Here is a 24,530-nt window from a genome sequence, read left to right on the forward strand (position 1 = left end):
ACTCACAGAGATTCACCTGCCTCTGTCTCCCTAAGGAGTGCTGGAATTAAAAGTCTAGAATTAAAGCCACTGCTGCCTGGCTTATGAATTTTAAGATGCTGTACTTAGCTTGTTTCTTTTCTGATAGGAGACATGGTAATCCAGCACTAAGACCCTTGCCCAGGGCTTGGCTACCAAGGAGCCTCCCTATTTGTTCCTGTAGTTAGACTCTAGAAAGATACATCAGATCTGTGTGGAAGAGTGTGAGTGCCTGCGTGTGTGCGTGTGTGTGTGTGTGTGTGTGAGTGCATACGTGTGTGTGTGTGTGTGTGTGTGTGTGTGTGTGTGCCACAGCTCTCCTGTGGAGACCAAATGAAAACTTGCAAGACTTAGTTCTCTCTACCATGTGGGCCCACGGGTGGAACTCAGGTTATCAGGGTTAGCTATCATCAAGTGCCTTAACCCATGGAGCCATCTTACCAACTTTTATTTTAATAAAATAATTTAAATAAATTTTAATAAAATAATTGCTTATTTTATTATTTTCTTGCTTTCATACAAAACACCCTTTTCTGAAAAATGTAAAAGTGGGTACATTGAAAGCACCCATTTGGTTTATGTTTGGGGGCTTTTTTTTTTTTTTGAGACAAGTTCTCACTATGTAGCTCCAGCTAGCCTGGAACCCGTTATGTAGACCGGGTTGACCTGCCTCTGCCTCCCAAAGGCATGAGCCACCATGTCTGGTTGATGGCACTCTTAAAAAGAAAGAAATGTGTAGCCCCTAAGCTGCAAGCTGATCATAATACCAAAAATAAGGAGATAAAAACTTGGGGGCTAGAGAGATGGCTCTGTGGTTAAGAGTGCTGACTGCTCTTCCAGAGGACCCAGGTTCAATTCCTACCACCCACATGGCAGTCAACAGCTGTCGGTAACTCCAAGATCTCACACCCTCAGATAGACATACATGCAGGCAAAACACCAATGCCAATAAAATAAAAATAAATAAATTATTAGGAAAATAAATATATAAAAAAAGATAAAAACTTAGATTGTCTGAAAAGCTTTAAAACTGACCATTTTAAAGCTAGCGTTTGCTGGGTTTCCGCCTCTCACACTGTGATGAAGCTGTAACTGCTCTGCAGTTTCCGGGCATTTTCAACACCTCGTAACCAGACCCCTCCGGCGGCCACTCTTCCGTGTCGCCTGGCCTCGTCTCCCAGCTACCGTGACTCTACTTCCCCTCTCGTGAACCATGCCTTTCCTGTGCGTTTCTTAAGAGTGGAAGCATATCCCCTGTGGTGTTGCGTGTCTGGCTTCTTTTCAGGGTTCATCTATGTTGTAGGATGTACTGGAGTATCATTGTCTTCACGGCCACTAACACACTGCTGTAGACTGAGTTCTGAAAAGACGAGTTCTTGGTCTAAAACCAGTGGTCTTACTCTGATTTCTCTTTAAATTATATAACTCTTTCACCTTTTACTAAAACCAGAGGTCTTTATGTCTACTGGTTGGTAGCTCCCTCTCCAGGGGGCTAGTGGCTGGGAGTTGAAGTCAGTAAGGGAGGCAGATGGCAAAGCTGTCGGGGGAAAGGCCAGGGCTGCCCGAGCCTAGCTGCTTAGTGTCCCCAGTTTGCCACCCAGAGGAGCAGTGCACACACATTTGTTAGAAGTTGTCTTGGGGTTTCTGTTGCTGTGGTGAAACACCATGACCAAACAACGATTCGGGGAGGGAAGGGTTTACTTGGCTTCTTACACTTCAGCACTGCTGTTCATCACCGAAGGAACTCAGGACAGGAACTCAAACAGGGCAGGACCCTGGAGGCAGGAACTGATGCAGAGGCCGTGGAGGGGTGCTGCTTACTGGCTTGCTTCCCATGGCTTCTCAGCCCTCCTTCTTATAGAACCCAGGACCAGCTGCCCAGGGCTGGCCCTCCCCCACTGATCACCAAATGAGAAAATGCCTTACAGCTGGTCTCACGGAGGCATTTCCTCAGCTGAGGCTCCTTCCTCTGATGTCTCTAGCTTGTGTCAAGCCGACACACAAAAGCAGTCAGTGCAACAGGAAACAGAGTTGTCTCCTCTTTCTACCCATCTTCTCTTACAGCCTCGGCTCCATCCAACTGCTGAGGCCTAGAAGGGGCCTGGTGAGCACCCCATTCAGACCACAGGTCAGAGTTTCTGCAGTTCCATTCTGGGTGTGGCTCAACCAAGCAGGATGTGGTACGTTGTTAGAAGAGCCTTGCCAAAACTTGTATTAGCACTCACGAGACGAATCTGCAGGTAAACACTGCAGGCCTAACGTCCCGGGGTTCAATCCCCATAATCAACAGCAAAGGAGGAGAATCGAGTCCTGACATTTGTCCTCTGACATCCACTTGCCATAGCATGTATCCATCCACTTGCTCACACACATGAATAATAAATACAATAAGATGTAAGAGTCTATGTTTAAAAATCATACAGCGCCACAGTTAAGAAAGCCCCTTGCTTGTGTCCTAGTATCGCCGCGGTCATCACGTATGGGGTAGAGAGAGCACATCCACTCTGCAGATGTGAACCTGAGGCCCAAGGAGGTTTACCCTGCTCTTTAAGGTTATAGTCCTAACTTGTGGTCAGCTAAGCTCCTAATACTTAGCTATGCATTCAGCAGGGGTCCACTTCATTCCCTTCCCTACCAGGTAGGCCCCGTTCTCAACGCTGCAGAACAGGCAAAACTTCACAGATGGACTTGCATGTCATTCATGTACACAGGTACCGTCTATCCCACAAGTAACCTGCATCAGCTGGAGCAAGACTGAAGCCAAAGCCACGCGTAGTGGCTTATACGTGTTAATCACAGTATTCTGGCCAGAAAAGCCAGACAAAGGACATGTAGGGATATACCTCATCTCAAAAAGAAAAACCAAAACATAACCAAAAGATTGAAGACAAACATATCGGGGTCAGAGCCTAAGGAGCGGCTAGACGGTGATGTTAGAGGGGACTCTGGGAGAGACAGAGGAAGGCTTTTCTGAGTGGGGAACACCAGCCCAGAGTGACGTGGGCCCTAGACCATGTGGACCTCCTCAGGAAGATGCTGGCTTCTCTCACGTCCTAGGCATGGTGAGGAGAGTTATGTACAGTGTCCTGTTTGAATCCTCACTCTTGCTTTGTCTGGGGCGTTGAAGAGCCAAGCGGCGAAAAACAAACTCAGAGATCCAGTGAGGTTTCAGGAACCTGGGTCCCTCCCAGAGTCAACCCACACAGACAAAATTATTCCAAGACGTTTCTTCCATTTTTTCTCATTGCTCAGCATGAGAGTGCAAACCTGGTTCCTGTGGGAATTTCCAGGCCGCATGGGAAAGTTTTGATTCCTCTTTTCAGTCTGGTTCTTCTTCAGCACGGGGGGTGTGAGGGGTGGGGGCTCAGACAGGAATGGAGAGTAGCCCATTGATGAGGCACCATGACTTTTAGAGAGACACCCATGCCTCTCTGCGTGTGAGTGCACAAAAACTCCTCAGGGACTGCCACTGAAACGAGACAGTTTTGCTTTTGGTTATGATTTCTCTCTTGTTTGTGTCATCCGGTGTCAAAAGCCGCTGTATATATTACATTCTATAGGATGGGAACCAGCAGGTCTGGGGAGGGGATACCCCATTATCTGCGGCCCCCAATAAATTAGCTGTTTTGTGTCATGGTGTCCAATGGATTCAAGCAAGACCAGAGTCCTATACAGCTGCTAAGATCCCTGAGTGAGATTGAAGCAACCAGAGGGGAAGATTTGGGGCAGGCCGAGGGAATGCAGACCCTCCTACAGAAGACTTGCTGTCCCAGGGTCTCCCCTGCTTCTATAGTTTAATTGAATTTACTTTTGCGGTGCTCCGGAATATGCAGGTGTTGCATACCTTTTATGGATGAGAAGACAGCTAACTTGACAAGTAGCTGAGCAGAGACTAGAGTCGAAGTCCACGGGAACATGTAGTCTGTGCTCTGTGACACATCTTTTAGCTTTCCTGCATCCCCAAATGTGTCCAGGTAATAGCTTGTCTCCTCATTCGTGTCGGTTATGACTCTAGAGTAGGAACCGGTGACATTCGGCAAAGCTGCCTAAAGGGCGCCTGTGAGCTCAGCTGTCCCACATTACGGCTGTGAGCTAGGAAGGTGTTACTGGTCCCATTTTGTTTTCCAAGACACAGGGGACCTGGGAACGAGGCTGCACACATGGGCTTTCCCCAAGGGCACCTTTGTGACTCTGGGGGCACAGGCAAGGTAAATGCCGATGATGGCACTGGGTCGGGGCCTGAGAATTTGGGCTTTAGGGGACACTGCCCCGGAGCCATAACCCTGAAGTCTCATCTGATGAGTTTTGTGGTATTGACACTTGCTAGGAGCTAATGAGTTGGGGTTTAGATATTGAAGTGTTGGCTTTTTGCGAGAGAGATATACTGATGAGGAAACATGTCTGAATTTTTTTTAGGGGGGGTATGGTTTCATTTTATGTGTATGGTATTTTGTACACATGCATGTGTTGTATACCATGTGTGTGCCTGGTACCCACAGAGACCAGAAGAAGATGAAAGACCCCCTAGAACTGGAGTTACAGGTGATTATGGGTCATCTTGTAGGAGCTGAGAATTGGAGAGAGGTTCCTCTGGAAGAAGAACCAGGGCTCTTAACCACCGAGCCGTCTCTCCAGCCCCAGGGACCAAGCTTTAAAATGAAACCCACTTAGCAAATCCATGCTAGAGGATAATTGGATGCACAGTGGACAGACAGCCAAGAGGACAGGGTGGAGAGGCCATCAGATGACTAAGAGGGCAGGCATAGGCCACAAGTGTAAGCCTTGTCCATGTCCCGAGGTGCGGTGAGTCATTCCAGGCTGCAACCGTGAGGTGAGTCAAAGCCCGGAAAGAAAGGGACTCTTTCATTTTTTATTTTGTTGGTTTTTTAGTTCTGTTCATTAGAAACAAGATCTTTTGCAGTCTAGGCTGGCCTCGAACTCTCTGTGTAGCCAGGGATAACCTTACACTCTTGGTCTTCCTACTTCTGCCTCCCAAGTGTTGGGATTACAGATCCCTAGGACTCTTGATTTTTATTGCTTGTTTGCTTATTACTTATTTATTTGTACGCACACCCATGGCAAGTGTTAGAGGCCAAAGGGCAACTTGCAGGAGTTAGTTCTCTCCTTCCAACACGTGGGCCCCGAGGATCAAAGCCAGGATGTCAGGTTTATTAACAGTTGCCTTTACCCACTGGTCCCTCCCAAGACTCCTTCTCAAAGAGGAAGAGCTCTGTGGTGGGGCCAGGAGGGAGCCATGCAGGGTTGCCTTAGATCTTCGGGAACTGAATCCTAAAGCTGAGAGACGCAGGCACCTCAGTTTCTTTTCCTGTCACCATAATAAAATGGCCAGATAGAAGTCACTCAGGGGAGGAAGGGCTTGTTCTGCCCCACAGTTTCCGGGTATCCATCATGGTGAGGAGTCACAGCAGCGGGAGCAGGAAACAGCTGGCCACATGGCATCCCTGTCAAGAGAAAGTGTGGGAATGCTTGTGATACCCAGCTTCTGAGATGGTGCTGTCCACAACGGGCAGGTCCCCCGCCTCGGTGAGATCAGGATAATTTCCCATAGGCATGCTAAAATCTGACTGAATAAAAAAATGAGGACATGGCCACTCCAAGGTGTGACTGGGAAGAAGGTTTTATATTGTAGCTATGAGGGAGAGTACAGCCAGAGGCATCTGGAGGCATCCAGAGCGGAGAGAAAGATTAGCAGATTGAATGTGGCCGGCAGAATAGACTGAGCCATGAGAGGAGAGAGGATGGGGAGAGGGAGAGAGGGATGAGAGAGGGAACCAGGAGCGGGGAGAGAATCAAGACAGTGTGTTACTGAAATGCCTGGGTTATGAGGGGAAGCTCAGGATCTGGAGAGGTTCAGGGTAGAGGGTGGGGTTGTGAGGAACAGAGAGGAGCCAGGACTCTGTAACAGTGCTTGCAATGCCCAGAGAGCCTGGAGGCCAGCACGGATATGTTAAGCAGGCACCATGGTTAGCCATTTGTCCTGAGTTTCTTTGGGAGCTGACACTGGTCTCTCCACTGATTCTAGATTCCGTCAAGTGGACAGCTAACACTAATGATTGCAGCAGTCAATAAGAGAAGTGTCTTAAAAGTCGGGTCCAGTAAGAAATATACATAGAAATGGGGCAGCGCCTTTCCCTTGGCCTAGTTTCCGTATCTGTAAAATAAGCTGCAGAAAGAGCAAATGCTGGTAGTGCCCCCAGACTTCACAGTCCTCAACTTTGTCCTCCGTATTCTTTTGGGGCACAGCAGATTCTTTAACCTGCCCTGGCGTTTTGTCTGGGGTCTCTTAAAACCCACCACCTTCTCATGGTACCGGAAGAGTATCTTACTCCCTGGGTGTCCCTGTCTCTGACCTGGTCCATAGGATGTGTATATAAAATGAGTAAGTGCTTTTCCATTCATTAGAATGCTCTCCGTTTGTTATCCTGTGACTATGTGGGAGAGAGGAAGATTCAGGACAACTCCTTGTAGTGACATCGCCATTCTAGGTGCTCCACTGAATGGTATGTATGGTAGGAAAGTGGCAGGTTAATTGCCAATGTAGTAAGGGTATTCAAGGTATAAGGTATAAGTTTGCTGCAAAATACTGGGTTCACTTTAGGCTGCATAATTAGAAGATTTTTATAAAGGTGGTGGCATCTCAACTCTCCTCTGAGTCAGTCTCTCATCTAGTGAAAGGTTTAGTGGCCTTTGCTCCCAAATCAAACTGTGTGGTGGGAAAATGAGAGTGCTCAGAACCATATTAGTAGCCATTAGTAGTGGCTTACACCATTCCTAGAATTCAGGAAGGAATAACTCCCAGCTGATGCAGGAGGATCAAGATAGTCTGCTTGAGCTTCCTAGGGTGACATTGTCTCAAACAAAACAAAACAAAATGCAGTTCTGTGCAATGTGTGTGTGTGTGGGTGTGTGTGGGTGTGGTGTCTGTGCATGCATGTGTGGTGTATATGTGTGTGTGAGCACGTATATGCATGTGTGTGCGTATATGCTTATGTGCATGGATGTGTGTGGTGTGTGTGTGAGCATGTAGATGCATGTGTACGTATATGCTTACGCATGTGCGTGTATCATGCATGTGTGTGAGAGAGTTGGGGAAAGAGTTGTAGAAGAAACCAAAGGGAAAGTTCCATTGGATAGATTTTTTTGGTTGTTGTTTATTTTGTTGTGGTTGTTTTGTTGAGACAGAGTCATGTTATGTGGCCCTGAGTAGACTGTGACATCAGACAAAAGGATCCTTGTTGCTTTATGAGAGCTGAAGCAAGATGGCGGAACTTTGTGCTCTTCTACCTCTGTTGGAAATGTCAGACATTTGTGAGATGGAGGTCATAGCTCCTTACAGAGGTCTCGACAGAGACTTTGAGATGCTTGGGAAGCTCAGGGCAAAGGGGACTATGATTCTGTGGCTCTTCATCATGAAGGAATAAGGGAGGCAGATAAGAGAAAATACAAAATTAAGAGGGCCATATTTTAAATAGGCAATACAACAGAACATCCTGATTCTTAGCGTTCACATTTGTGAATTGGCCTAGTCTCTGAAATTATTCATATTTTATTTGGGGTGTGGCAGGCCTTGCTGTGTAGCTCTGGTTGGCCTCTAACTGATGGCAATCTTCCTGCCGCAACCTCTTAAGCACTAGGGTTACAGAAATGTACCATCATGCACAGCTCCAGAATGTATTTAGAACCCAGAGTTCTTGTAGAATTTTAGACATGGACGGAACAGCAGAAATTGTGAACGTCTCTCTATCATCGTTTTTCTCTGTTCTTTATTTCTTCTCTTACCTCTATCCAGATGAATCCTTTCTGTCTCTCTTGAAGTCTTCCTTCTAACTAAATTCATTCTAACTAAATTCATTTTTTTTCCCTTCCAACTTATATGCCCAGGGAAAATCTTTCAAGCAATATAAAGATTACAACATGGTTACATTCTATTTTTCAAAAGAATGATTACAATGAATCCAAGTATAAAACAGCCTGTTTTCCGTATCCCCCATGTGATTAAACATTTTTTGTATTACAGGTGAAAAGTTGTCCCAAGAACCCACACTCATTCACACCCAAGCAACTTGTTATCGATGAACACAGTGTAAGCAAGCGAGGGGTTGTTCTCAGCCAGTTCTTTTATTTGCGGGTTACATTTTGTGGTTACAAAGAAAGGACCAATCATTTTATTATTCATTGCAAAGGGTAATCTTATAAGAAATCTTAGAAGAATCACAAATCTAAACTTTTATTTAGGAAAAAGAATACATGGGCTCTATTTTAAATCCTCGGGGTGCATACCCATTCATCAACAGTTTCTTCTTTAATTTTATTTTTTAAGAAAACTCTTTTTCGTTTTACATATCAATCCTAGTTCCCACTCCCTCCCCTCCTCCCATCCCCACCACCATTCCTGCACCCCACCCCATCCCCTCCGCAGAGAGGGTAACACACGTGGCTTTGAGGAAGGCCCAAGGCCCTCCTTGCTATAGCTAGGCTGAGCAACGCATCCGAATGTGAATGACAGTTGCATGGCTGGGGTAGACTGCGGGCCACTGGCAGAGAGACCAGAATTTATTCTCACTGCTTGCACTGGCTTTTTGGAGCCCATTCTCTTTGGAGGGATACCTTGCATCGACAGTGTTTTATACCAGAGAGCTGAGGACAGAAATGATCAACAACCCTCCTCGCAAGAAAGGTGCTCAGCCAGCAATAGCCAGGCTGTTGTTATTTTTGTTCCCTGACCTCAACGAGGCCCTCGCTAAGTTATTAAAAATATTACTTTAAAATGTTTTTCAAGATTCTTTTTTACCTCAAAGCCATTAACAAAAACATCTTTACTTAACCTTAAGTCATAGCAAGCTTTTTTTTTTTTTTATGAGGCACACTGGAACCCGTGAACATATCTCTCAACATTAAGATCAAAAGAACTTGAGCTAACTTAGCTTCTGGGATTCAGTTGTTTTTCTTAATCAATAACCTAAGCCACCGTCTATACGGCTCCTCAAGAGAAACTAGCTATGTGACATGTCCTTGTTCTTGTTTTCTATCCTCTGCAGCCCCTGGTTTATCAGGGATGGGGCCAACACTTTAACTAGTGTGTCTTAGGAGGAAATTATCTTTATACTATTCCACTGGTAAAAATGCCCAGTAGGACGGGTAATTTCCATGAGATAATCACACCACGTTAAAGGCAGTGGGGATCTCCCCACACCCATTCACACCATGCCAGATACCAGAGAAAAATGGCAGCTGTGAACAGGGAAAGACACAGCAGTAGCAAAAGACATGCTGGGTCCAAAGCCCTACTGAACTTGCAGTTCCGAGATTCACCCTGCTTGCTGGTGGGCTGATTCCCTGAAGTTAATTGCAGCCGGTTGTTCCTCTAACATGGCAATGGCCACCAGCAACAAAAGAAACAAAAAAGGAAGGGTGTGATAGGTTCTGTGGCGCCAATGGCAGCACACCCACCCGAGATTTGGTCAAAGTCATTTTATCTTTATCAACCAATATGGTAGACAGAGCACACAGGAAGTAAAAGAGCCCCAGGTGTGATGGTGTTAGTTTATAATCCTAGCACTCAGTAGGTGGGACAGGAAGGCCAGGAATTTAAGGTCACCCTTGGCTACTTAGAGAATTCAAAGTTGGTCTGAGGTAGGATCAAAACCTGACTGATCTGTGAAATGGGGGATATGAAGAGGCATTTGCACACCCATGCTCAAAGCACTTATCCATGGCAATAACCAAGAGGTGGAAGCAACTCGGATGCCCATCAACAGATGAGCAGATTTATCAGTTGTGTGCGTGTGTGCCTATGCACATGCATACATGCATGTGGGTGTGTGTGAGTATACAACATATAAATTGAGAAAAGGATATATATAAACATATCGAGAGAAAGGGAGGAGGAAAGGAGGGAGGGACACAGACAAAGGAAGAGGGAAAGTATTTGTGATCACAAGGAAATTATAATGGTAAAAATAAAATGGCGCTGTTCCCTGAGGGGTGACAGTGGGCAGCAGGCCACAAGTGGCAGCAAACCCCAGGCAGGGAACCGCATGGTGGGTCAGCCAGTCCCATGAGGAGTTGTGGTGGGTGAGAGACAGAGATGGATAGGCACGCCATGCATGAGGTTGGATATTTGTTTAGTGGGTTATGGAAGGGAAGGGGAAAGGGGACCTGGAGGGAAAAGGGGGATGAGGAGAGAGAGGCAGAGAGAGAGAGAGGGAAAAAGAAACAGAGAGAGAGAGGAGGGGGGGAGGAGAGGCGAAGCTATCTCTTTAGGAGAGAGATGCAAAGGAAGAAGCTCAGCTGGGAAGCTGAAGGAAGATCCTCTTGCCTAGGCAGACAGGGGTGTGGGGGGTGCTTGTCTTTTAAAGGGACAGAACAGACCATTATAGAAATTGTCATATTTATCACAAGATAAATAAATCTTGAAGACATAATATAAAATAAAACAGGCCACCCACAAAAGTCCAGTATATCTAAAGTGGTCAAATTCATAGAAACCAGCAGAAGAACGGAGGTTCCAGGGTGAGAGAAATGGAGGGGAGTTTGTTGTTTAATGTGGACAGAGATTCATGACACATACAAACAGCTCTGAGCTCTGTCTCACAGCAATGTGAAGATATGTTTCCATCATAAACTTAAAAATGGTCACTATAGTAAATTTGATGTATTTCTTCCAGTGCTGACAGCAAACCCTTGGGCCTTGCGCACAATACGCATGTGCTCTACCATCGAACTACATCCCCAGCAGGGAGGGCCTGCCAGTGTAGGACAAGCTGGCCTCAAACTTCTTGTTCTCCTCATCAGCTTCCCAAGTGCTAGGATTATAAGTATCCAACATATGTGGTGGTTTATGTGTTTTTTTTTTAAACCACAATAAAAGTTATAAATGTAAGCCAGCAGTAGAGGCACACACCTTTAATTCCAGCACTTGGGACGTAGAGGCAGGCAGATCTCTGTGAGTTTGAGGCCAGCCTGGTCTACAGAGCTAGTTCTAGGACAGGCAGGCCTGTTATACAGAGAAACAAACCCTGTTCCAAAAAAAAAAAAACCAAAAACAAAAATAAATAAATGAACCCATCATTTTGCACAATTAAGATACAATAATAAAACATTATAAAGAAGTGTCAAAGCTGGGCGAGGTTGTCCTGCACTCAGGAGGCAGGAAGCAGTAGAATCTTGTGAGTTCAGGGCCAGCCTGGCGTCGATCACAAGCTCCAGGACAGCTAGGGCTACATAGAGAAACCCTATCTCTAAAAAAATGATAACAAAACAAACAAAATCAACAACAAAAACATGCTGGGGATCAAAATAAAAATCCTGTCTCGAAAAAAAAACATCCATTCTGGAGTCACTTGTCACAGCTAGTCACTTGACAGAATGAGTCTGCTGTGCTCAATAACAGTTGTGCAGTCTTTCCTTACGTATCTTCTAGGTGTTCCCAGAGTGTCCAAGTCGGTGAAAGAAAAGGTTTCACTGCCCTGTGGCTACAACTACTCTGTTGAGGAGCTGGCCAGACTCCGGATCTACTGGCAGAAAGAGAAGGAAGTGGTGCTGAGCTACGTCTCTGGGGATAAAGAAGTGTGGCCCCAATATAAGAATCGGACTTTATTTGACATCACAGACAACTTTCGTCTCATGATCCTGCGCCTGTTCCTGTCAGACAGGGGCGTGTATACCTGTGTCGTTCAAAGGCAAGAACAAGGGACTTACAAACGGAAGCACTTGAATTCTGTGGAGCTGTTGGTCAGAGGTGGGTAGGAGTCTCTGATTTACTGATTTGGAATGTCCTGAAAGTCTCATCTCTACTGATGTAGGTGACAATTCTATCAAAGAAGGTGGAGTCTCATTTCCTATCTGAGGAGTGGGTTTCCAGTTTTACTGATAATTCAAGGGGGGAAAATCTGTCATTGTGCTTTTCTTGTACTTGGACCACACACACAAGGCCACAGTAATCAGACCAGGCACCAGAGTGGCCTGAAATGCCTTCTGATTCTTGGGAATGTAACTTGAATGTGATGTGCCTGTACTCTGAACTGCACTTGAGAACTTCCTATCCCAGGTAACAAGTTAACTAGGTCACAGACTTTTGACCTTTCTGAATAATTTGTAACCCTACCTTTGTTCATAAACATCCTCATCTTCTCCACTAAGAGTGACCAAAACTCGTGAGTCATTTGAGATAAAAAGGACCAATCCTGGCGCGGACAGTAGCCAGAAGAAGGTGTTGGATCCCTGGGAGCCACCCAATGTGAGTGCTGGCAACTGACCTTGGGTGTTCTGCAAAAGTAAATTAAGTTGAACACTTTACTCAGTACTTGGAACTGCTGAGCCTTCCCTCCAGCCCCGAAGGGCTAATCTTTAGACAGCTCACAGTCTGCCAAGAGCTTCTGAGCAGTGATTCTAAACAGGTTATCTTGTGGAAGGGCTCCGACACAAGGCTGAGGCTGTTGTGAGCTCAGTCAGGCGTGGAAACAATGGCTCTTACTGAGCTGACTGGTTCTCAAAAAAATTAGAATGAATGAACATGAGTTGTGACTTCCAACATAAGATGCTCAGACCTGTTACTCCAGGGTAAAGCCCTGATGTGTGTTTAATAGAAACAAAAGCAACATTTTTATGTTGGCTATCAGTTTAGTAACTTGACTGGGTGGTATAAGCTAGTAAGCAGAAAATAAAAATGCCAACTATAAATAGCTCAGGAACACATCAAACTTTATTTAGGAGCAAGGCCCATTTTTTATTTGTTTTTTTTTTCTTTGTTTTATTTTTGGTTTTTGAGATAGAGTCTCACTATGTAGCTTTGGCTGGCCTGGAGGCTTCCATCAAACTCGAAGAGGTTTACCACCAATTCATTATTATTATTATTATTATTATTATTATTATTATTATTAATTATTTTGGCTTAAAGTGACTCCCTCTCCAATAATATGAAGGGTTTTCCCTTTCCTGGTACCCTGTCAGTACTTGCCTTTCCCCCACTTCTCCCAGTACCACTATGCAGTTTTAGAAGTGCTCCTTGGCAACCTGATTTAATGGAGAACATCTCCCTAAATACATCCTGTGTGCCAGGTTCCATGCTAAGTGGTTTCTAGTAATGATGTCATTTCCTCCCTTCAGTCCTGGAGCACGAGATTATTAACCCATCTTATTGATGAGCACACTAAGACTAAAAACCAATTAACCCACAGTCACAGAATAGACCTCAGTTGAAGAACTGCCCTTGGTGACCTCTGACCTCGGCTCATATGAGTTCTGTAGCACTCAGACTTCTAAGAAGAAAGTTCATTCTATGGACTGAAGTGGGGGTTTGAGTCCCACGTGATAGGGGAGGAATTAAATCCCTAACACCTGAGCGTGAGCGAACAAGGGGTTCGGAGAAGTCACTCTATTTTCCAGGTTGGCCCCACACTTGTGGAATTCAAGCAAGCCTTCTCCCTCAGCCTAGGACTCGAAGCATGCCCTACCCTTTCCACTTGATGCATTACCCTATTAAATGGCAGTCCAACCTCCTAAGGTTGTTATACAGAGAATTTCCAGAGTTAACTGACAGGAACTCAATAAGCATTCAGTTGTCTCATCTCCTCTTCCAGTAGCAAACAGTCGTACATTTATCCACACGAGCCTACTGCTTTCTCTAAGAGCTTTCCTATCTCCGTCAAGCTGGGAGACAACAGGCGTGACCAATTCAAACCAGCTCTTTTACTTATAGAGACTTGCACATTCGGCCTTATTCTGTCATCCTTTTTGAAGCTTGACCACTTACTGACCATGCGCACACAGATCTGTCCCTGTGTATAATCGCACGTCTGTTCCATCTCCAGCTGACTACGCAATCCCTAATATAACTCACTTTGGAAATCCATCTGCGGACATTAGAAGAATGATGTGCTTCTCCTCTGGTGGTTTCCCGAAGCCTGACCTCTCCTGGTTGGTAAATGGAAAAGAAATAAGAGGCATCAATACGACAATTTCTCAGGATCCTGAATCTGAACTATACACTGTCAGCAGCCAACTGGATTTCAACGTGACATACAACCACAGCATTGTGTGCCGCATAGCGTATGGAGACTCTCAAGTGTCAAAGAACTACACCTGGGAAAAACGTAAGCCACATTACTCTGGAAAGTGTCTACCGTAGGGTATCCAAAAGAACAACCCAGCCAGCTTCATGTTAGAACTGGACTCACTGACTCTGATGGTAATGTTAGTCACGTTAGACATTCAGGATGTGTCGTTATGACTCGCTGATGTCACTAGACAGGTGATGGTGATGTCGCTTAGCCTCATTTTATTTTCTTTTAGTAAATATTCTAAAATGTACAGGCCTAATAATGGCTGTCTCTTCTGAAAGCACCAAATTTTGTCCTTCTTTATAGTTTCCTGACTCTGGCATTTTCCCTTTGGATACCCAATCTCAGTGGTCCCATGGTATCAAACCACTGTCTTTTTGGTTTTTAGAACTACTCATTCACTCTGAGTGTGGGGTCGGAGCACATCCAAAGCCCGAGATTTGTCCCACCTACTGGTTCACCCAGAGCCAAGTCTGGTAAAGTTATGTGATAAGCCTTTAAGGACAAAGGCTGGGGATGGGGGAGGGGATAGGTCATTTTGAGTCAAGAGTTTCCCTTATAAGTAGTAAACTTATGGAATTCCCTTTCTCTAAAGGTGAAATTATAAAATGGAGAAACTGTTTTGATATAAACGTATGTATCTGAAAATTGTGGCAGGTTTTCAGGGTTCTCAGATACCGGAATGCTGATCTAATTTGAAGGGCATTTGAATGAGTTTACTGAGGCCCACTAGGGACTCTCCTCCCACCTCGGCCCCACTCTAAGGACATCTTCCGTGTCTGTGCAGTGCAGAAGCAATGCAGTGTGACAGTCAGTAGTACATGTGCATTTAATGTGAGCGGCGACATAGCTTCTGCCTTCTTCTTTATTTCCAGTGGACATAGCTCCGCGATTTCTTCTTTCAGATCTGACCTGGATTCTTTTAACTATGTTCTTCTGTAGGTAACAAGAAAATTTCCTGAAAACATTAGTCTCCAATACAAACCAAATTTCTGTATGATTTTAACACTCCAAACTCATTTCTTCATTGCTTTTTATGTCTTCTGAAATTTTACTTAAAAAAAATCTTGGCTCATAAAGTGGACACTAGTTTATTAATTTGAACTTCATTTTTTATTTTAGAGAGCTATCACTAACAAGTTTTATATAATTTTAAAGGTGGGGATTTAGTTTAGTCAGTCATTTTTGTAATATGGGTGTATGTGAGATTTAGGACAAAAGTGCTGGAATGTTTCTGGAAGAATTCAGACAGTATTTTAGACTTCGCAGGTCACGCAGACTCATTGTGATGCACATGAATACACACGCACGAGCATGGTCTCGCTGTGCAGCCTGAGTTGGCCATGACCTCATTCCAACCTCGGCCTCCCTGGAAATAGAGAAATGAGCTACTGCACATGACTGATTTCTAATTTCTCAGCTCAGGCCCTGTTGCTTTGACTGCTCATGGGGTCTCCTTTTGTCGACGGAGAGTTTTATTATTTTTTAAGATAAATCTATTTATTTATTTATCTATCTATCTATTTATTTATTATGTGTTCAGTATTCTACCTGCAAACCAGAAGAGGGCACCAGATCTCTCTATAGATGGCTGTGAGCCACCATGTGGTTGCTGGGAATTGAACTCGGGACCTCAGGAAGAGCAGCCAATGCTCTTAACCTCTGAGCCATCTCTCCAGCCCTTGATGGAGAGTTTTAAAGAAAAGCCTCAAATCTCACTAACCAGACAGCCATCGTTGTTTGGGGCAAGAGTTAGGATAAGTGATTGTTTGTGAGATGAGTTTGGAGGCTTGTGAGTGGCAGATTAGAAAGATCCAGACTAAGAAGGTCCTGGGGGAAAGGGGCTCGGCATCAGGGGTCTTCTGAGAGAGCACAGAAGTCCATGGAAGGTGGTTGGGAAATGAGAACAAGGAAGGTGTGACACGCTTGCTTGGGAGGCTGAGGATGCCGTTCAGGGCAGTGGCAAATGTGGGCAGTAGACGGTGGGCTTTGCGGGGGAAACCGTGAGAGCTGGGAAAGATGGCTCAGCAGGTAAGAGTGTGGGCTGTTCTCCCAGAGGACCTGTCTTTCATGTCTAGCACCACAGAGTGGTTTACAATAACCTGTAACTCCAGTCCCAGAAGAATCTGATGCCCTCTTCTGGCCCTATGGTGCACAGACATGCACACAGGCAAAACACCCACACGCAGACAATAAAAACAGATAAAGCTTTAAGAAGAAAACACAATAAATTTAGTTTGCATCAGTTGGCTTCCAGCCATGTGGTCAGCAGCTGGATCTATGATAGATACATCTGGAGTCGAGAAATGAGATAAAAAATGCAAGGTTCAAACTCAGAAATGAGATGGTATTTCAAGCTTTGGATGTGGATAAGATTATACTGGCAGACAGGGCCACAGACAGACACCCTGGAAACAATGACATGGAGAAGCTAAGATGAGGAAAAAGTGCCTGCAAAGAAAGATGAATGTTCCAAACAGAAACAGGGGAGTGTGGGATCTCAGATGCCAAGGACAAGGTGGTCCATGGGGCCAAAGGCTGATATAAGCTCCAAGAGAAAATTCATCTACGAGGCTTGGTGGTAGGAAAAGCTGAGAACGAATTAGTGTTTGAGATTTGCTTATAAGCCATTCCAGAGAAGCCAGAGAGGGAGGTTATGTTGCTAATATTCCCTTCAAATCGTGTCCCTGTCCTTTCTTCAGACGTTGCAATTTCTCAAAGCGATTAAGAAATAAATGGTATAGCTGCTACCTCAGTGAGGACCGGATGGCAGCAATACACACACCAATCTCTTTGACCTGCTGTCCCAGCAGGCTTTGTATCGGCCATGTGCTGCATGTGAGACTAGACATTCATCAGAAGCTATCACACATGGCTGTCTTCCAGTCTGGCCCTCTAATACCAATTCAGAGCCATTGTTGGCTCCTTTTCCCCCAAACTTAAGACTGGAGGGCAAAAACAGATGAATCTTGAAGAGAATGCGAAGCCTCCTGAATCTTCAGGCAACCACTCCATGGAGTATAAGAGTGGAGGTGGAGGATGTGAAGAGACCATGCAAGAGAAAGACAGGAGGCGTAATGGAGGAGAAAAGAGTAGGTCTGTCTGTTTATATTATGACATTGCTAGTAAGACTCAGTCATATCAGCTACGGAAATGAACTATGGAGATAACAGCTTTTAAGGTATCGCCTTAGAATCTTCCTTCATGCCAAGTAAGCTCAGGCAATGCAAACGCTCACGTTACATTTTTCATCTTCAGTGTCTAGCATTTGAACGTTAGCTGCCCACGGTATTATTCTTGGTAGGATTGTGCAGGAGCGTGGTGACAGCTGTGTAGCTGTGTATGGTCAAAGATTCTCCGCAGTTGCGCGGTGAAGAGGCACAGGATGGGAACCTGGCAATGGGCTGCACATTACAACTGATACTATTTTTTTTCTCTCCACAGCCCCAGAAGCCCCTCCTGACAGAAATCACACAACCACAATCTTAATAACTGGGCTAGGAGTCTTTCTTGCAATGCCTATAGCAATCTGTGTTATGTACAGTAAGTACTACCTTCATCATCATGCTTAGTCCACGGAAGCCTAAACTCCATCACGCGTTCCAGCACATCCTTGGCATCCCAGTCTAGTCTTTGATCATGTTTGCAGCAAATCTACAGGAACTTTAGATTCTTAATTATTTTTCTCATCAAATTCTTTCCATTCACCATAGAAAGAAAATCCTGGACCCCTACTGTATGCCTAGGATTCTCCGAGGCATTCAGATTCTGAAGACAGAAAGTCGTGGTTCTTAAGCCCCAGTCTGAAAGATAACTATAGGACACACGTCTATAATCTCTGCACTCGCGAGATTGAAATAGGAGGACAGACAGCTAGAAACTGGACTGAGCTACACAGAAACTTTGAGGCTATAGCAAAGTCCTGTCTTAAAAGGGATGAGTGTATTTTAGATCAATCTTGCCAATTTCCCATACTTTCTACTTTTTTGGAGACACCGATGCTTTAGACTACTTTGAAAGTGTCTCTGATGCTAACTGACACTCTCATCTCTGGATCTGGAGGAAAGGAAGAATGACAAGGTTCAGAGGCAGAGTCTTTTCTTTGGTAGAGATCACTAAGACCTAGGAAGTTAGATGCCATAAATTGGTGAGGGACAATTCTGTATTCTGTCAATTATGTTTTAAATAAACGCTGATTGGCCAGTAGCCAAGCAGAAAGTATAGGCAAGACAACCAGACAGGAAGTAGAGGTAGGGCATGGGGAACAGGAAGATTCTGGGAAGGAGGAAGCCCATCCTTTCTGAAGTCCTGCCCAGACACCGAAGAAGCAGGATGTGCCCTGCCCTGCTGAAAAAGGTACCAAGCCATGTGGCTAACATAGATAAGAATAATGGGTTAATATAAGCTATAAGAGTTAATAAGAAGCCTGAGCTAATGGACCAATCAGTTTATAACTTATAGAGACCTCAGTGTGATTTTCTCTGGGACTAAATGGCTAGGGAGCCGGGCAGACAGAAACCTCAGTCAACAATAAATGGCTTTTGCCAATCCTCAATTACTCAAAATATTTTTGTATCAGTGAGGCTGTAGTTGGTTAGAAGATATGTCTAGGAAACTATAGGTTTTTTAAATTGTGGCATTAGATATGGCCTGCCCTCAATCTCGGCGACTGACTAAAGAGGACTTTCTACTTCAGACCTATGGCCATAATCACCCAGAAGCTATCAACTAGACTAGGAGTCACAGCCCCTGAGCAAATCAAATTAGAAGAGTAACATCTACTGACTTTATAACCTTCAGCACACAAAAACAAAAAAAAGTCAAAGCTCAAATAGACATTATGCTATGCTATGAGAAGATCACCTTAAGATACAAAAGCTAGTGAACTCATAATGTTTCTAAAACAAATTAACTAATATTACTCTCCAGTTCAGAGTCTGTCTTTCTCACCACTACATTGGCATTTGGGGTCCAAATAATACTTTGTTATAGTAGTATTTCACTATATATGAGATGTTCACAAGAGGACGCTTCCTCATCTTTCCACAAACAACAATAACAGCAAGACATTTTTTTCAGGAATTGCCAATTGTCTCTGGAGATGGGAGGGAGGTATTGGAAACTCTCCTGGTTTAAGAACCATACTCTAGGTGTAAGATAGTAGTGGGATGTTTTGCTGAAATACACAGGCATGATTTATGGGATCCTCATCTGTTGTTATAATTTATGCTTCTCTTCAAGGATGTTTCAGAAGAAGGAATGAGGCAAGCGAAAGAGAAAACAACATCATTTACCTAGGGCCTGTAGAAGTATCAACGGAAAATAATGTCTGAAGGTAACCATTTACCTTCCTTTAGCCCTTCTCTACCCATGTGGCATACATGGTATTATATGGATCGTGAGGTACAATCTTCCTTTCAGCACTGTGATAGCTGATCTTTTGGACAACTGGACACAAAATAGAAGAGAAATCCCTTAAATGAGGATTTCTCTCCATCAAGTTGCCTGCAAGCAAGTTTGAGCATTTGCTAGATTGATGATTGACAGGGGAGGGCCCAGACCACTATGGGTAGTGCCATTGCTCAGCAGGTGATCCTGGATGATAGGAGAAAGCGGAATGAGAAAGATGGGGAGTGAGGAAGTAGACGGCATCCTTTCATAGCCTTGGCATCAGTCCCTGCTTCATTTCTTGCTTGAGTTTCTACTTGCTTTACCTCGATGATGAGGGCTATAACCTATAAGATGTAAACCTCCTCCTCCCCCAAATTTCTTTAGTTCAGTGTTTTATCACAACAGAAACCTAACTAGGACATAAATTGGTGCCAGGAGTCGGGTATTGTGTACTGACAGACCTGACCATGTTGTTATAGGGAGGACTGTGTAGTGCTTAGAGCTCTGGAAAAGCCATTGGTGCTTAATACTCAATCCCTTGCTGCCTGTGGCATTGGGTGAGCTAGCCGGGGCAGAGCTGGAGAGCTCACCCTGGTGATGAGGTTGTAGGAGAGCTGGTGGGCTAACCAAACTCAGCTACCACCCAGGCCCACATCCATGGCTAAGAGTTGGTCCACCCCACCAGTGAATTGCTGGAGCACGCAAAGGAGTTGGTCCAGTGTATCTTCGTTGTCTTCCATGGCATGGTTTGCAGTCAGTTCATGTGAAATGCCGCGGTGCCTGCGTGAAAACACACTTTGGATTTGGTCCTGTGACTCCACTTGAACTAGGGCAGTGGAAGTCCTAAATGCTCTTCCAGCCAGTGGGGTGAACACAGCATTAACTTTTGTGAAAACCACAGTTAACACCCGTCAAATGTGTGCATTCCTAGAACTCCATGGTCTTTTATGGAAGAGAACACTGGGACTGAATGTATGTCTTTCAAAGCTCAAAGCAAAAGTCAGGTTGGAGGCAGAGTTCATAGTCTACTAGTTTCACTGGACTGGCAATTTCTTTAGGCTAGTTTGCCCCTTACATAATACTTGAGAAAGTTCTCATTTAAAATGAGATCATTTACTAAGTAGTAATCTATCTGTATATAAGTGACTGAGGTGATACTAGCCTTCCATAGAACTTCCAGACGCCTTGAAGTGGCTTTTGCTCCTTGGTATTTCTTCATCTGCTACCAATGGAGAACTGAGAAGCAATATCTAAGAGGTCACTTGGAGTACCGGGTGCTTAATAAACATTTGCTTGGTGAATATACTGCCTTTCATGCAATAAAAATTAGACTATTTTTATATTCCTTATCAGGTATCTATTCTGTTACCTCAAGTTAAGTATATAGTTGGCCTTGAGGTTTAAAACATAGTATTTTTCTCTCTTCAAATATTAGGGTTGAAATATTCATTTATTTCTTTTGTTCCCTCAGTTCTCACCTACATTTGCTACCGGCCTCTTCTGTAAATGTCTTCAGGAATCTAAGACTACCCAACAGTGCCTTGCAAACATGTGTTCTCTAGGCGACGCCTCTCCAGTGTTTTGCAGAAGACCAGAGAGGGATGTAACACATACTACAGTAGCCATGTAGATCTTGAGAAAGCAGTTTAGAGACTGGATTCTTTGTCTGGAAGGGACATTGGCGAACACTAGCACATCTGCCCAACTACCATGGACCCGCACAATGTTTTAAAGTAGGATACACACACAAACACCTGGTGTTTTAAGATAGGGTCTTACCCTGTTGCTCAAGGTGACGCAGAAGTCACTATGTGGCCCAGATAGGTTTCAAACACGCAGCAATCCTCCTGCACTAACTAGTGCCAGAATTACAGGTGTGAGCTACCACACTTGGTAGAACACTAGCTGTATTAATGAAGACCCTGAGTGAGGCTCCAGGAGGGGACCTGAATTTTGAAGGTGAGTCAGAATCCAGACTTCCCGGCTCTACTGCTCCCTCAGTTAGACCCTAAGCTCTGAGCTCGTAGATAAGCTAATTTGAAATGCTGGTATTACTTGCCTAGCATCTATGAGGCTCTAGGTGCTTGTTGTTTGTTTTTGGAGATAGGGTCCCTCTGTATCTATAGCTCTGGCTGTCCTGACACTCACCTTGTAAATCAGGCTGGCCTCGAACTCAAGAGACCCATGTGTCTCTGCCTCCCTAGTGCTGGGATTAAAGGCATGTGCCACCACTGCCCGGCTGTTTGTTTTCCTAAGGCCTATTGGGCCTGGTGTAATTTGTAGGAAATATTTTGGTATGTATACCCATACAAGGGTAATAAAAGTATTAGTAATTTAGTAATTTTCAGTCTGCATTTTTTCTTGTATTTTCCTTTCATTTTCTCAGATTCAAGAGAAAACAGAATGATCAAACATGATTTTTTTTCTGATATTCATAACATGAATGTATGCCTTTCAAACCTCAAAGCAAAAGTCAGGTTGGAGGCACAGTTCATAGTCTACTAGTTCATATTGGACTGGCAATTTCTTTAGGCTAGTTTGCCCCTTTACATAATACTTGAGAAAGTTCTCATTTAAAATGAGATCATTTACTAAGTAGTAATCTATCTTCACATAAGTGACTGAGGTGTTATACTAGCCTTCCATAGAATTTCCAGACGCCTTGAAGTGGCTTTTGCTCCTTGGTATTTCTTCATCTGCTACCAATGGAGAACTGAGAAGTAACACATAAGTCAGACACTGTAGCACACACCTGTAATCCCAGCACTCGGGGGTGGGGTAGGTTTAAGGCAGGAGGATTGAATTCCAGGCATGGGTTGCATAAGACCCTAAGACCCCCAAAGGAAGGGAAAACAAGAAGTAGCCACTGCTACTTCTATGTTGAAGGTTCCCTTTTCTCTGAAATCATCCACAACTTACACAAGAGCAGGAGTGGATCTGACTTAAGGCAAGACAGTCAGATATTCTCATTTGAAAATTTGGAGTTGGACATCAAAAGGCAGCCAAGTCTCTCAATGTGGCTGGATGCGTAATTTTAAGGACTCTGTTGTACTGTCCAAGAAATGGGCCTATTTTTATACGGCTGCTCTCAGAACAAGTCACCAAAGAAGATAAAAGCAAGTGGACTGGCAAGAAGCTGGCAAAACATTGGAAGCAAACCCAAACAAGAGCTGCGTTGAACTAAGACTCAATGATCTTTAGGCTGACCAAATGAGACATCAAGAAGATTAAGTGATAAAAAGGAACAATCTATGGAGCAATTTAGGAAGTAAGCTGTATTAAATTATTGACTACTACATTTGATAAATGTTTTTTAGAGGTATACTTTGATTTTATTACTCAGGTATTTTTTAGGTTAAAAGTAAAATTATTTTTAAAAGCGACTCTCTAGTTTTATGAATTTTTTAAAGATCTCGTCTGTGTAAAACAAGGAGTAGGATGACATTGCTGATGTGTCATTTTTAAGGGGGTAATTACAGAAGACACGACTCATGAGAATGGTTCTAACACAGAATTCAGTGCCAATATACCTGTGTAGAGGCTTTTATATCCTTACAGCTATGAATATTATCATCTAAATATTGTGCTAAAATTTTTGTTGGGAAAAGTTCACGCACATACACATCCCTCCTCCTTATACGTTTACCAACACAAAAGACTTCTGTGGCCACCAAAGCTGTGAGAGTTTCCCAGCCAGCCAGGAAGCCATTACTTTTGGATGGACAACAGTTCCACTGTCTCCAAGGCCCTCCTTGTGTGATGAATTTGCTTGATGAGCAAATCTCAGGCTGCAGGAAACACACCTAACTGGAACATGCCATGGGCAAAGCACGGGAAGTGTGAGGAGCTTCTGCACCTTCCCTACAGGCCCGCCTCTGGGAACAGGCAGCTCTCCGCCACTGTCCAGCTGGGCAGTCAGGGAAGCCTCACAGGCACAGTGATTACATTTCTCAGCTCATCTCCCTAAGCAGAGGTTGTGAGCCGGACCAGGAAGCGCCTGTTCTCTACTCGGCTAAGAACTTGTAGATGACCCAGTCCTCATCCCCGAGAGGCCACCACCCTTCGTGCGACTCTGCAACACGTACAAAGATACTATCACTTGTGGTTTCCAGGATTCAGGGAGCTGGGTGTCAAGGATGAAATGCAAATATATACTTAGTACTATCACACTCAAATAATCTCATTCAATATCTACTTCCAAACATATACTACCATACTTAGTGAAAAATCTGAGCCTCAAAGTCCAATGGGGCTGAGGCTCTAACTCAGAGGCTGCTTGCCTAGTATGTGCAAGACTCCAGGATTATCAAATGCTTTTGCTCTGAGTCACACAGTTGCTGCGCTCCTGGCTGACATAGACAGTGAGTGGTTTGTCCCTAAAGGCTTCAGCGTTAGCACTGTGCTATGCTGTTGTTACAGACCTCGCTCCGGAGTAGAACCAATTCACTGAGAGAATGCTAGCAGTTCCTTCCCTCCGTCTAATCCACAGGATGGATTAGTGGACGCCTGAAGCTGTACACAGTGCAGGGTCCTCAACACGGCAGTGATGCTCCCTTGCCCTCAGAGGGCACACTGCGAGCCTGTCTTAGTGTGCGTGAGCTGTCAGCAGCGCTACCCATGCACCCTGGAGCCACTGCTTTAACACAGGCACTGTCATCCCACGGGCTCAATCTGATCAGATGACAGATGGACAGATGGACAGAGTGGGGAATGCCAGGCAAAGGAGTAAGTGCTATCTCAGGAGGCCTGGGGTGAGATCTCATCATCCAACCTAGAAAGGCACACATTTAAAACTTGGAAACTTAGTCCTCCTGGAATCTTCCATTTAATATTTCCAGATCAAAGCTAACTGCAAGCAACTAAAGCTAAAGAAAGCAAAACCAAAAACTAGAGAAGTGCTGCCTGCGTAGTTCAGTCTTTTTGTTTCCTCCCCATCGGCTTCTCCTTGGTGTAGGGCTGGCGCATCTCCACTGGCATCTTCTGTACACTGAACACAGATGCTCCTTCAGCAATGGGGAGAGGAAACAAAGCTGGACAATA

General features: G+C 44.5%; 1 protein-coding gene across 3 annotated transcripts in view; it reads left to right on the forward strand.

The window, feature by feature from the left end:
• Cd80 (CD80 molecule) overlaps positions 1-22,873 on the forward strand; it is a 29,544-nt gene extending 6,671 nt beyond the window's left edge. For all 3 annotated transcript variants that reach the window (XM_050148716.1, XM_050148717.1, XM_050148718.1), the window contains 5 exons: positions 11,462-11,779; positions 13,851-14,132; positions 17,544-17,642; positions 19,341-19,434; positions 20,962-22,873. In XM_050148716.1, the coding sequence (XP_050004673.1) occupies positions 11,462-11,779; positions 13,851-14,132; positions 17,544-17,642; positions 19,341-19,432 (791 nt within the window). In that variant the 3' untranslated portion in view covers positions 19,433-19,434; positions 20,962-22,873. The remainder of the gene's footprint in view (positions 1-11,461; positions 11,780-13,850; positions 14,133-17,543; positions 17,643-19,340; positions 19,435-20,961) is intronic.
• The last annotated feature ends 1,657 nt before the right edge of the window (positions 22,874-24,530 follow it).

The sequence above is a fragment of the Alexandromys fortis genome, unplaced genomic scaffold, assembly GCF_014885135.2.
Source record: "Alexandromys fortis isolate MF-2015 unplaced genomic scaffold, M_Fortis_MF-2015_v1.1 scaffold_4, whole genome shotgun sequence".
NCBI lineage: Eukaryota > Metazoa > Chordata > Mammalia > Rodentia > Cricetidae > Alexandromys > Alexandromys fortis.